Source organism: Ochotona princeps, chromosome 6 (genome assembly GCF_030435755.1).
Source record: "Ochotona princeps isolate mOchPri1 chromosome 6, mOchPri1.hap1, whole genome shotgun sequence".
In the NCBI taxonomy this organism is placed as follows: domain Eukaryota; kingdom Metazoa; phylum Chordata; class Mammalia; order Lagomorpha; family Ochotonidae; genus Ochotona; species Ochotona princeps.
In genome coordinates this window covers 31,403,278-31,417,883 of record NC_080837.1, presented here as the reverse complement: position 1 = coordinate 31,417,883, position 14,606 = coordinate 31,403,278, and the positions used below count along the sequence as shown (strand labels likewise).

Sequence of the window (14,606 nt, the reverse complement as noted above, 5' to 3'; positions counted from 1 at the left end):
TCCGAACCAAAGCAGCAATGAAAGCAGACAAGTAACATTTCCAATGTTTTAAAAAACAAAAGTTGGAAAGAACATTTTACTTGGTTCAAATTCTTCTATTTGATCCTAATGATGCTGGAATCTTTGCAAAATTCCTTTTTGGAATATTTATTTATTTAAAGCATTATCACATCAACTTCTCCAGACTAAATAATTACAAACTCTTTACCCAGTTTTCAATGTCCAAGTCATAATAAATGTAAAATATTAATTTTTGTTCGAATCCTGCATTAATTTAATGTATTCATGGGTCTCAAGTACAGGTAATCTCTATAACATTTTAATCCATTTCTGTGACTATGACATTCTTGAATGATGGGTAATTGTATTTCAGTGTGCTTTCCCTCTTCGTTAGTTTTCTCTGTCATTCATACATTTGTACTGAAGTCTAGCTTTATATGAATGCATTCAATAAGGGTATCATAAATGCTTTTAAGAAGAAGTTCTACAGGAATTTTTTTAGATTTATTTTATTGGAAAGGCAGACTTACAGAGGACAGGTAGAGAGAAGTACCTTCCATTTGCTGGTTTACTCCCTAAACGAGCCAATCGGATCTGAAGCCAGGAGTCAGGAGTTTTTCTGGGTCTACCATGTAATTGCAGAATCCCAAGGCTTTGGGCCATACTCAACTGCTTTCCCAGGGCATAAGCAGGGAGCTGGATGGGAAATGGAGCAGCCAGGACACCAATGGTGCCCATATAGGATGCTGCTGTTTGGATATGGAGGATTAGCTAATAGAGCAATTATGCCAGCTCCTATATGAATTTTTTTAAGATTTATTCATTTATTATTGGAAAGGCATATTTACAGTGAGAAGGAGAGAAGAAAGATCTTCCATCCACTGGGTCACTCCCCAAGTAGCCACAATGGCCAGAGCTAAGCTGATCCAAAGCCTGGAACGAGAAAGTTCTTCCAGGTCTCCCACAGGAGTTCAGGTTCCCAAAGCTTTGGGTCATCCCTCACTGCTTTTCCAGGCAAAAACCAAGGAGCTGGATGGGAAGTGGAGCAGCCAAAATATGAACTAGCACCCATATGGTATACCAGAGCATGCAAGGCAAGGATTTAGCCACTAGGCTCCTGCACCAAACCCACATGAAATTATTTTATTACCTTTTCAAATTGGCACAGTTAGGTATTAAAATAAATCTTTAGTCACATTTAATATTTAATATGGATTTATGTGATACTAATAGATACTTTTGATTATATTTATTCAAATAAATGCCATTTGCCACAAGGGCTCATAGTCATAGACTACAACTTAATATAATGATGGTCCAACATTTTAATTGTTTATTCTTCAGCCAACAGCTATTATTACCACTTAGTTTCTTCCAGTAGAATATTCCTTCTTTCCTTTGTTGTTGATGGAGTCTAGAATGCCCAAATAAGGACTAATGGATCAAAATGCATTGATAGACTAGAAAATTTGGGCCAATTTTGGTCCATAAAATGTATCTTTCTTTTGCTCATGTCTTTTGTTTTAATAACTAAGCTTCTTGATTCTCTGTGTCTTGTATCTTCAATGAAGGTATTTATTTTAAGTTTATAAGTTGGTATTGTAGAAGTACATTGCAAAAATAGCCATATAAAGACCTTGATTCCATCTAAATAGAATATTAAAATGAAAGGGACTCTAGAGCTTCTCTCCTTTTCTGTTATGGAAATATAGTGCATGCCACATGGGCAATTTAAAATGTTCAAGTCACCAGATAAAAAAGAAGTAAGAAATAGATACAGTTGTTTTTAATAACATACTTACTACTTAACTCAATATATCCAAAATATTTCAATATTCAGGCAATACAGAAATATTGAGATATTTACTACCTTCCTGGTACTAAGCATCCAAAATCCAGTATATATTTGTCACTTTCATCACATCTCAGTGTGGACTACCCATGTTTCAAAAGCAAATTAGAAACTCTGGATAATGACTATCTTACTGGGCAGTGACGACTCAGGCAGCTGCCTTATTTTTACAAATGCTGGGACTACATCAAGATAGGACAAATGACACACCCAGAATAGTTCGTGCCAGACACAAGTCTAAACCTAAGATCCTGACTCTTAGCATACTGTTCTTGCAGCTTTGTTATAAAGCAAACACAGTAAGACAATGGGATCTGAGACTTCAATGAGATCATGCTGGAATAAGCTCTTTTTATTTCCCAGGCATTGTACTGGTATTGTATTTTCACTACTCCAAACAACTTTTCATGACAGTGCATTTCTACTTCACAGCTCAGAAACAATTAATGACTTCCAAGGTGGCCAAGCTTCGTTTTTAGATATCTGTGTTTGACTGTAAAGCCTGGACATTTTTTCATATATCCCGGTGCTCTTTTTTTCCTATCTAAAATCTTACAAAACTTGACTACACATATGGTCTCAGGACAAGCAGCATGCATGTCATCTAGGAGCTTGTTAGAAATGCTATATATTGATAGCATGCGATTTATATAAAATCTAAGACATCACAACAAAATATAAATATATGAATTAAAATGATTATGGAGTGAATGTAGAACTTTTAACACTTTTACACTTTTTACATGTAATAGATGATCACAGTAACTTAAAAAAACTTTTTTTAATTTGGACCTGACGAATGGATTAAACTGCTGCCTGTGACACCAGTATTCCATATACGTACAGATTTGAGATCTGGCTAACTGCTTCTGACCCACACCCTGCTAATGTGCCTGAGGAGCATGGAAGATGGTCCTCATTCTTGGGCCCCTGCACCAACATGAGAGACACAAAAGAAACTCTGGGCTTCTGGCTTTGGCCTGGCACAGCCCTGGCTATTGCAACCATTTAGGCATGAACAAGCAGATGGAAGATCTCTTTCCATCTCTGTGTTTCTTCCTCTCGCTGTGCAACTCTTTCAGATAAATAAAAGCAAATATTAATTTAATTTTTATTTGAAAGAAAAATAAAAATAGAAAAAAGAAAAATTTAAAAATGACAGAAAAAATGACATAGCTAGAGAAAGAGAAAGGATGCACATCTATATCCTGGTTCACTTCCCCCACACCTGCAATGACCTATCAAGAAAGGACGCAGCTGGAGTCAGGAACTCACTCTAGGTCTTCCACGTTGTGACAGGAAACCAACCACTTGCGCCATGACCTCTGTCTTTCAGGGTCTGTATTATTTTTTTCCAGAATATTTTATTTATTTGAAAGGTACAGTAATAGAAAAAAGGGGATGAACGGATGAGAGAGATGGAACAAGAGAGCTCTTCCATCTGCTGGTTCACTCCCCGATGGTTGCAACAGCCAGTGCTGGTTCATGCCAAAGCCAGAAGCCCAGGATTCCATCTGGGTCTGCCAAATGGCTGGCAGGGCCCAAGCACTTGGGCCATAATCTGTTCTCTTCCCAGGGAACTGGACTGAAGATGAGCAGCCAGCACTTTGATGTGGGATATCATCCTAACCAGCTGCATCACAAAGCCAGCTCCTCAGGGTCTGTAATAGGTATCTGGAGTTGACAGGTGGATGCAGGTGTCAAACCTAAGTGTTATGAAATGGGATGGAGATATTGGAACCAATGGCGTAACTGCTAAGTCAAATGTCTACCCCCAGAAATATCTTTTGAGTTAAATTTAGGAAGGAGAAAAAAAAAACCTACATTGACCCTTTAAACAACAAACATGACCAGAACATTAGCTAAAAACTAGTTTTCAGACTCAAACTTGGAAATTCTAAAATGCCTTATCTACTACCATAATACCTGCCTCCTTTAATCTCTTCAACTCTTCTTATGCCATAGGTATGTGAACTTCTGTTTTTATCAAATGTATTGAGTGAAAAAGAAATATTAAGCTAAACAGAAGTATGTCACACTTACGCAAGGAGTAGTGCTTCAAGAGTAGTCTGACCACGCGAAAAGCAATACATCAACCTAACAGAACTGTCAAGACATGCAGTTCATAGCAGGACTCACAGTTCACCATGTTCTAGCTCCCAAGAACTCTGCTCATTTCTCAGTGGTCTGCACCTGAGATTTCTTTGGTGTGAAAGTGGCTCTTGCTGTTGAGCCAGAAGTTGACTGTGTATTTATCCTCAGTCTCCTGTTTTACATGTTCAGTATTTTCCTCATGTACCATTATGCCCTTAGTGATTCCTTACATTCAGCATGAAAACTCATTAACCAGGTGTTAATAAATCTAGACATATGGGGTGGAAAGTGAATAACGTAAGCTCACAGTCTGCCCCCCAAAAAGGTTAAAGCTGCATGAACCTGTTTAGTGAGGTATTTTTCCCTCTCCTATTTCTTGCCTCAGTAGGGCAGTGCTGGCTGTTTTTGTCCTTTAGAAAACAACAGCAGAGTGATGTATATTAGCAGCTCTTCTAACCAACATTTCATTGTGTTGTACAGGGACCACGCAAGCTGTGTGTTAAGGAGATGAACAGTGGCATGGCGAAAAAACAGGAGTGGCTTATAAAGAACAAAATCAAGGCTTTTTATGCTGCGGTGGCAGCAGATTATTTCAGGGATGGTGTCCGAAGTCTCCTTCAGGTAAGGATGGTATTGAAGGAAGGCAGACATAGTCAACAGTTAGCACTCCATGTTAATGAAGCTCTCGGAGTGAAATGGCTGTGGCTTGGCAACTCACCTCAGAGATCAATACACATGGTTAGGGAGTTCTTTCTTAATTCCTGGGGCTAAGCAGAGCTACAGCAAAAGCAGGGGGTGGGGGTTCTATCACTATGAGTGATATGTTGGTAATGGAAAATTAGATTGCCTTAGACCACCAGCACACATTTTGTCCCCATGCTTATTGAAATGCAAATTTGTGCTGGTGGGTAGGGATATTTAGGATCCTGCTAAAACTTCAAACAGTTTTTGCAACTCATACTGCAGATAGCAAAGCTCAAGTTAGGCATTCTTTTTCTTTTTTCTTTTGCAAATGGTGTAAGGGCAGATGCTAGACTTAACCAAAATTAATGCGTGGTGATCTATGCATAAAATTTCCCTGTACTGAATTATCTTCAGCATGTTGGACTCCTACTGCTCAATGTTAAGTCCATCATTTCTCCGTTATTCTTTCCTTCTTTATCTCTTCTAGAAAAGATACATAAAATCTTTTCCTAGTTTCCATCTCTATAATTTAGAGTTCCAGAAAAACATTTAACCAATACAAGAGATCCTCAGAAACAACTTGGCTTTCTAAACATTTTGGCTTTTGTATGTTTGAAAAGCCCAAGGATAGGTATATTTGGCTTTTTACGTTGCCATACTTTGAAATACACAAATTCAAGGTAACTCAAATACTTATATGCATAAGGGGCAAATTGGTTAATCTGCAATAATGTAGACATTAAAAATATTTAAAGCATTCCTGTCTAAAGAACACTTGCACAAAGTAGCTACACATGCAAGGAAGCGGTCTCTGAAAGACCCGCCAACCATGAGGAGCTCCTTGAATTTTATTAATTCACTAAACCATGGAAATAGGTATTCATTGCAAAATGCTGATTCTTCTTTCAGAAATAGTTACTTTGCAGTAGCTCTTGGCTTAAATATATTGAGAAGGTTACACATTTAATAGACAATTACCACAACCTGTAAAACAATAAAAATTTCAACTATGGATGGAAATGTATATAAAGAATAAGACTAGGGAAAGAAAAGATATAGGTATGAAAAATAATTCTTAATTTGGAAGAAATGGGGAAAAAATTGAACATGCACAAATTCACACAAATTCCTTCAGATATAAGCAGAGGGAAGAAGCTCATGGCAGAAGGGCAGAGAGTGGTAGCACATGGAAGCAACACCAGTGATCACATTTTGGATAGAACTTTCTTTAATCTAAGAAATGATAATACAGTTGACAACATTCCAAACTATAGTCATGGAAGAGTATCTAATCCATATTGCCACGTACCTGTTAGGTGCCAAATGTTGGCTCTAAGGAACTATTTAATTTTCATTCAAAAACATAAGACCAAACATCCTGGAGGTAAAGTATATTTCAGTAACCTTCCATTGGCATTTATCTCCTTCAACTTACTGCTGTTATGTCTACAATGTCCTCTTCTGGTCATTTCTTTCACTTTTCTTGTGATCCAGAATGGCTTTCCTTCACTTTCACTGCTCCTCTTATCTTTACCTGTCAAGGTCTAACCAGTCTCCAAGGCTCAGAGCAAATGCCACCTATCCCATGAAGCTGTAAGCCCTCAGCTGGAATCCCAGTTTTTGTTTTTGTGCTTCTGTGTAAGTTTCTATTGAGTTTGTATTTATTTTTTTAGAATTATGTGTATCTTTTCTCCTCTACCTTAAGGCCAATGAGTATGCCTCACTACTCTCCCACAACACATACCATAGCACCTGGTGATTACAAGGTGTTTTATAAATTTGCCAATAGCACCTGGTGATTAAAAGGTGTTTTTATAATCTTGCCAATTTAAATTTCACTAACTAGAAACCATCTAACGGGGGAGACAAAACTTCTGATATGGAAGATGGCTAATAATGATACTGCCATGCAAGATGATTAGCTTTTAGAGACACAGTCCAGTCACTCTTCAATAAATTATATAGGTAGAGATTTCAGTGATCCTTCGATGTAAGAATTTTCCAAACATGTATTTTATTGCTAATGGCATTATGGATATAACAGGTAGAAATGAGCTTTGAACCACTAAGTTACAACATGCATATCAACAGTTAAGCCGACCCCCACTTGATTTTAAATTATTGAACCATTTTAATGAGTGTGTCAGAAGAAATGCAAATGACTGCTAATTTAGAAAAGCTACATTTCTGTCATCTAGAATCCATTTATGGCTGAGATGATTTAGAACTAATTTTCCTATTTTATGCTTGGGTACGGGCATGAAGGACATGCACTAAAATGTAATCTAATCTTCAGAATCTTCAGAACATTACTTCGGTGCTCTTTCGGACATTAGTTTTCATTTGCAGTGGTAGCTTCCTGGTACAGCAAGGATTGCCCAAGTGTTTATGTCCTCTTCTTAGGCCTCAGGCTTAGGACGAATGAAGCCAAACACGCTCGTGATGGGATATAAAAGAAACTGGAGGAAATCTCCCTTGACAGAGATTGAGAATTACGTGGGAATTATACAGTAAGTGATGGCCTTCAAGATGCTCTCTTGTTTATGAAGCACTAACCAGGGTAGTACATAACTTGTACTGCACATAACACTCTGTGTCAGATCAAATTGCCCAAGAAAAGCACATTCTCCTGATACTCTAAATTCTTTACCAAAGCAAAACACCACCAACAAACATAGAAGAGATGAGAGAGTGTGGGAGGAGGTGATAGTGAGGGGAGACATTAGTGTCAAAGGAAAGGCAAATGTTTAAAATTACAGCATGTTTAGGAAAGTAAAATCAAAGAACAGCTGGGTAATGAACACCTGGAATCTTGGTTTGGCTGATAACATTCAAGTCAGTCCTACTTCTGTGCACTGGGTAATACATTCACTATCCCAAAGTCAACAAGGGATCCTATAATCCAGCTGCTTGTGCTACCAGGTGTATCAAAATCAGTTTATACAGAGAATGTAATTTTAGATGGTGTGTCATTCAACCGCTAAACATTTGGAGACTCATGGAAATGAGATAATGATAAGAGACCTTACCAGACTAGCAAGCACCAGGCTAACATCCTTATCATGAACTATCCCATTTCATTATCTTTAGAAACATATGAAATAACATTATTGTTCTTAATGCAAATGGAAACAGGAACATTAAAATGTGACATGCAAAAAATCACAGAGTTTAGTTAAGTGACAGAGTTGGGATTCCAAACCAAGACCATTCAAATTCAGACTTGACGCCCAATACTATGTTACCTCCAAAAGTGTGTATGTGTTTTCACAAGCATGTGTGCTTATATGTATCCCAAAATATTACCTGGTTTGATTTACTTTTTTTAAGTAAAAGAAAATTAATTCCTCACACAAAGATACGTTCTAGAAAGTCTCTCTTCTAGCCTTGAAAATATTTGGACAACAAAAGCAATGTTATGCCTGACAGCCATACTTTCTGTCAACAAAAAGAAAGCAAGTTGTTCTGTGTCTGGGATGTGGTGTGGCTCTGATTTTACACCACAGCATCCAGAGCATGCCCTGGGAGGTATGACAGCACTTGGAAGTCGGTACAACTACAGGGAAGAAATCTTTAACTCTTCAAAACAATCACATGCTTAATGCTTCTCACACTAGACTATTTCCTCTGCCCCAGCAATAATAAACATTTCACTTGTCCTCATTTTAGGCAGATTTATGTGACATAATTACAAAAGCATTCTTAGCTCTATTTAAAAGAAGTATGAGAAAATATTTTTCATCTTCTAGAATTTTATGCATTAGTGACCAAACTGAAATTCACTTAACAGTCCTTCTAATGTAAGGACGCTATATATTTATTAAATGCATCATTTACCAAAGATATAAACCCTGGGTACCATGCATTGCCAGCTGGCTCCTTCAGAAGATGAAGGCTAAACCAGTAGGTCAAAGCCAGAATTCTAGTATTATATGGCAATACTAATTCATAATATTAAATGTGCAGTACACAGCATTTAATATACTTAGAATCACAGTCAGCTGCTGAAGTGTACAGTCTTGGAAGTGCACTGGGGAACAGAAAAAGAGGAGAGAAGGAAAGGAAGCAAATAGCAATGTGATTCTTCAAATAATCCATTATTTAATAAAAAATTATTGAGATCATCTACCAACCAACCTCCCCCCAATGCCAAACATTCTTAACATTCAAAGGGGTCAAAATAACCAAACCTAGCAATATTGAACCAAAGTGTTAACAACTAATTAATAATTGACCTTGGTAATAAAGCTCAGTGTTACAGTGGCTCAGATTTATGCTGGCATAAAATCTACCCAGTTCAGTTAGCTTAATGGCTGCTTCCAGGCAATGGAGTGAATATAGAAGTAAGGCTGTCGTGTGTCTCTACTGCATTTTTTTCCAGGTTTTTGTTATTTCATGACTTACAGAACAGTACAGTTGCTAACATGGGGATATTATTACAAGAACATAGTGTTTTGCCATTTTTTTTGAATGCGAGATTTTATGTTTTCCTCTTCTTAAGAATCGCTTAGTTAGCATGTGCATGAGTGTTTAATGTCTGCCCTAACAAATTACCTCATGTTAAAACAACACAGATACACTTCATCTCAGAGGTAGGTGGGTTAAAAAAATGGCACATATCTCCATGTGCTAAATTAAGCCACGGTATGGGCCAAGCTGTGTTCAAGAAGCTCAAGGACAAATTCCTTACCTTGCCCTTTCCAGCTTCTAAAGCTGCCCACACGTAGGCTTCACTCATGGTCCTCTTCTCAGTCTTGACAACCAGCAAACAGTGGTCAAGGTCTTCTCCTATCACAGCACTATCACCTCCTCCTGATGATTACCCTGGTTCACTCAGATAATCCTAGATCCCTCCCCCCCATCCCAAAGGCGTGAACCTGATCATATTACAACGTCCTTTTAACCACATAAGGAGATATATTCACATGGTTTAGGCACTGGGACATCTAACATATTATCTAGAACTTTTTTTGTAAGATAAATTTTTCTATGGTTTATGGTCAAGGAAAATTTGAAACAATATTTGTGTCTGAGCACTTTACTTGGTGGAAACTTGCACTAGCATGGATCTGTTTTGTTAAGTGAACATTTGAGTGGATGTTCACATTGCACTGAGCTTATTTTCAAAATTATCTGACAACTCAGATCTGCTTTGGCCTTTGGAAACTTGCTTTCCTATGGTAAGGTAAACACACTGCATTGCTTCTAGGGACAGGGCGGCATATAGTAAAAGGTATTGCATTTCAGATCTATAGGAGATTGAGCCAAGAAACTGATAAGACAAATGTTGGCTTTTATTTATTTATTTGAAAGGCAGGGAGATACAGGGACGGGAAAGAAAGGGAAGGAGAGAGACAGCAGCAAAGAGCAAGAGAATGCTCCAATCTACTGGGGTGCTCCCACACTGTGAAGGCAACGCGAAGCCACAATCTCAATCCAGGTTTCTAACATGGGCAGCAGTCATCCCTGGAGACAGGAGCTTTAGTTGGATGTTTAATCCATCTTAACTGCTAGGGAAAACATTCACCCAAGAAAAAGTATTTTGTGACTGAAATAATTAATGGGCTTGCCTCTATCTTCATTCATGGAAAAATGTACTACAGGAGTAGAAATAAGAGAGCCTTTACTTCTCCTGTATTATAATCTATTTCCAATGTTTGAGAAATAGAGAAGGTATAAGATCCATCTTCAGTTACACAGGTTATCATGAAAAATTATTGCTCCCAATGACTTATCCAAAATCCATGATACAAACCAGAGTCATTTTTAATCATAAACTTGATGTCAAAAATGTCATAGAAGAACCCGCCTCATGGAAGTTGGGGGATAAGTAATATTTTCAAAGTCTTTGCAGGCCATTAACTGTTATAAATACACTGGTAATTATTTTGCTGATTTTATAAAAACAATTCCATCTGCAAATGCTGCCATTCCTTGTGGGCACTGGTTCATGTCCTGGCTGCTTCACTTTCGATCCAGCTCTCTGCTTACAGCCTGTGAAGGCAGTGGAGATTTGAGGCCTTGAGGTCTAGCAGCCATGTGGAAAACAAGAAACTCCTAGTTCCAGCTTCGGCTAAGGTCAGCTCTGGCCTTTATGGTCATTTGGGGAATGAACCAGCAGACGGAAGACCTCTCTTTCCATCTCTCCTTCTCTCTCTGTAAAAATTTGCCTTTTAAATAAAAATGTAAAAGTAACTCAATTATTTAAAACTATGTGATGAGCCCTTAATTAGAATTCTAATTAACAGTATTATCTGAAAAAAAAAGTGCTGTTCAGAGTGAATGATTTTATTACTTCTACCTAAAATATATTTTAAAAAGGCTTAAAGGCATAAGTTCTTGGCTATATTCTCAAGTACTTATTACATCGAAAGTCTAAAAACAAGTTTAATATCTGTCCAAAACTTCAGTATTAAAGGAACAGTTAAGTTAGCATTTAGGACATCATCTGAGACACCTGCATCTGTTTTAGGGTATCTGGGTTCAAGTCTTGACATGCTAATGTCCACTCTGGGAAGTAGTACATGATGGCTCAAGCAGTTGCGTCCCTACCATCCACACGGGAGACCCTACTGAGTTCCCAGCTCCTGGACTCAGCCAGGCCCTGTCGCAGATATTACAGGCATTTGGGAAGTAAACCAGAGGATGTGTGTGTGTTGTGTATGTGTGTGTGTCTGCCTTTCACATAAATACTTTAAAAAGTGAAATACTAACAACTTTACTTCTCCTTTCAGTGATGCATTTGATTTTGAGATTGGTGTGGTCATTGTCAGAATCAGCCAAGGTTTTGACATTTCTCAGGTTCTTCAGGTTCAAGGTATGTATTTTTTTTATTCAACCAACAAATATTTATTGAGCATCTTTTATGTGTCTGATGTTGGTCTTCTAGTGGTAATAGAGACACAGCATGTCATGATATAGACAAAATTCCCTAATGGTGGGATTTACATTCCAGTGCTAACTTACAATTGTGCACTTCCCAGTGTTTTTTCCAGTTGCTAACACAAGTGGTCTTGGCCCTGCTAACCAGAACATACAGTAATTTCAGGTTGTCATCAATTAGTTTTCTTATCACAAAATCACAAAGCCAGCATCAAAGAAAATAAACAGCTTCAGTAAAATAGCCTGCTGAATTAATTTCTGCAAAATGTTCCAGAAAATGAAGATTAATTCCTTCCTCAGAAAAACATGTATTTTGCTTCTAAGAACCTGTGAATTGGTTTGTAGCTAACATGGAAATGAGCCTGGCTGCATCATGCTGTGAACTGCTAATCTATGTCAGAGATGGAAACACTAGTTCAGATTAGTGCTTCTCAGCTTTAACTCTGTAGAGAGTTTGGTATACTTGTTTGGTCTTAGAATTTAAACATACTTTCTTTGTGTATGAAATGAGAAACATGTGTAAATAATGACTAAAAGATTAGTTCAGGACATGAATCCATGGTTTATTGCTTCAGCTGAACTTCACAATAGACCACTGTCTACATAACACTTAGACAAAAGGTAAAATCTCATTGCCTGTTGCATACTGGGCATAGATAGTGCAGACACAGGTCCTTGTTAGACCAAGTTTAATAATTACTATCTTAACTCTCAAAAGATGCATAGCCTTGGAAAGGGAAATGGATATTTTTAGTGGCTAATGGGTACAAGTAAGGTATTGTGAGAAAGAGATAAGAGATACCTAACCACAAAGAGGCTCCCAGGAGAAAATGACGTTTGGTGTGTGATTTACTGAGAGCTAGGAGTTAGCTCTGAGTAGGAGCTAACCAGGCAAAGTTGAGGCAGAAAATCAGAAGGAGAGTTTGAGGAATGGTACTTTTGGTCAGGAGGAGAACACTGACAATGATGAAGACACAGGAGCAATGAGCTAAATGAGCAACTAGATACAGTCCCGTCACTAAAGTGATTGCTGTGAAGCAGACAGTGGTGTGCTATGAAGGTGACCCTGTAAGAATTCCAACTTGAAAAGCCTCATTTGTCATGTTAAAAAGTAGGCATGTGCCATCTGCTGTAGATAATGAGGAACCAGTGAAAAGGAATAATTGAAAGAGCAGCGTGGTCAGTTGTGAGTTTTATGTCTCATATTCCTTAATTTACACAAGGCAAGAATTCAGAGAGAACTGAAGTCAAAAGACATCTACAATAATCAAAACAAGAAACAACAGCTTGAACCAAGGAAGCCTCACTAGGAATGGAGAGTAGCAAGGATAGCCAGCACTTCTGAGCCGTTATTCTGTGCCATGTGTCACACTCCATAGACTCACACAACATTTATCATCTCAACTACTCTATCAGGAAAGCATTATCATCATCTCCATTTCACAGCTGATAAAACTGAGACTTACCCAGGGGTCACAGGCTGGTAATTGGCAGAGCTGCTTGAGGCCACTTTTCTATCTTGAAAAGAAAGAGCTAGACAAAGACAATGACTTTCACCTTGAGAGACGGTGGTGAAATCCGAGATGCAGGATTAGGACAAAATAGTTTCCAAGGATTCCTTAAAATCCTCAGCCTAGGGGCTGTCTGCCTGCGCCTTTAAGGACAATTACAAGAAACTAGCATTATGGGAACTGTTCTGGTATTAACTTCTTAGGCCTTATCTTCATTTTTTGCCTAGCTTTTGTGCTACTGCAATATTTATCTTAAAAATTAGAATGCCAAAACACTTTGTATTTAGATTCCACGTTTGCTTTGCATTTTGTTTTGGTGTCTTAAAATTGAAAGATGTGATATAGCTGAAAAATATTGCACCCACCCATCACTGTTCTATCCACCAAAATGTACTATCAGTTTATTTCTGTGAAACAACACACCAACCAAATTCTGCAGACTGCCTCAAAGAATCCCAGCAGTGAAATGCATCCTCCCCTTTAATTTCCCAGGGAACATATCCTATTTAAATCAACTTTGATGTTTCAACTATTTCTGCTTCTTAGCTAGAAAGGTAAAATACAGTTGGATGCTAATAAAATTATTATAAGTACCAACTATCTAGGGTGAACAAAAACATTGTTATACAAATACAAGAAGAGCATGAGGAAAAACAACAGCATAATGATAGAAATTAACTTTGTGCCACATTTTCATGCATTATTTTGAAGTTTATATAACTTATGACAAAAACTGCATATTAGATTTTGAATGGGAAGAAATAGGCTTGCATTTCATTATATTATACTGCAGTACCGGGCTTAATAAGAGCCTGATAAATCTTCAGTATTGCATTACACTATGTTAATGATTATCACCATAGCTTTTGTAACACAGGCACCACAATGTCATCACAGATTATAATTTAAAGGAAATATTAGCAATTCAGAGTGCCCATATACTGTAGTTAATAAAGCAGTGAATAGAAATCAGCTTAATAGGTAATTTACCAGTAATGACAATAATTTCCATACTGTATCACAGGCTTATATGAGAATAACTTTTGATATAAATAAGATTGATGCTTATAGTATTCTAACTTATATATTACACAACTTGCCCATTATTTATGACTGATAATTTGTCTTAATAAATTAATTTATTGCTTCACAGCACAAAAAAACATAGCATTTTACATTGTTAGCTTCCTGGTGGTATTTATCAAGTTTGCCATCTACAACACAAAGTCCAAATTGTACTAGCAAGAACTAGGGATGAAACACGATTCACAGTATATTGTGGTCAAGTAGTCCAAGTAAGCACTGAACAATTTATAACTATCTCAGAGCATGGTGATACTGCTGTGTCTGATCGAATAGCTTAGCAAAATAAAGACAGATGGCAGCATAGTAAATAATTACTTCATTAGAAGGCAACCACTGCAGGATTGCTTCCTGCCTTCAATGCAACTGGACTTCACCTGGGGTTTGGTACATTGATTCAGATGAGCATTTATGACTTTGAGTTCATTCACCAAGGAAAGGATCATAACTTAATAATTAATTCAGAAAACAGATGCTATGAAATGGGCATGGAATGTGGT

The 14,606-nt window shown here is 37.5% G+C and overlaps 1 protein-coding gene and 1 long non-coding RNA gene across 4 annotated transcripts in view; one reads left to right on the top strand and one right to left on the bottom strand.

Moving 5' to 3' along the window:
* The window catches only part of LOC131480540 (uncharacterized), a 104,729-nt gene that overhangs the window by 39,534 nt on the left and 50,589 nt on the right, over positions 1-14,606 (bottom strand). The window lies entirely within an intron of this gene.
* SLC12A1 (solute carrier family 12 member 1) overlaps positions 1-14,606 on the top strand; it is a 78,944-nt gene that overhangs the window by 44,404 nt on the left and 19,934 nt on the right. For all 3 annotated transcript variants that reach the window (XM_004578095.2, XM_004578094.2, XM_004578096.3), the window contains exons 17-19: positions 4,427-4,567; positions 7,034-7,140; positions 11,365-11,447. In XM_004578095.2, coding sequence (XP_004578152.2) covers positions 4,427-4,567; positions 7,034-7,140; positions 11,365-11,447 — 331 coding nt within the window. The remainder of the gene's footprint in view (positions 1-4,426; positions 4,568-7,033; positions 7,141-11,364; positions 11,448-14,606) is intronic.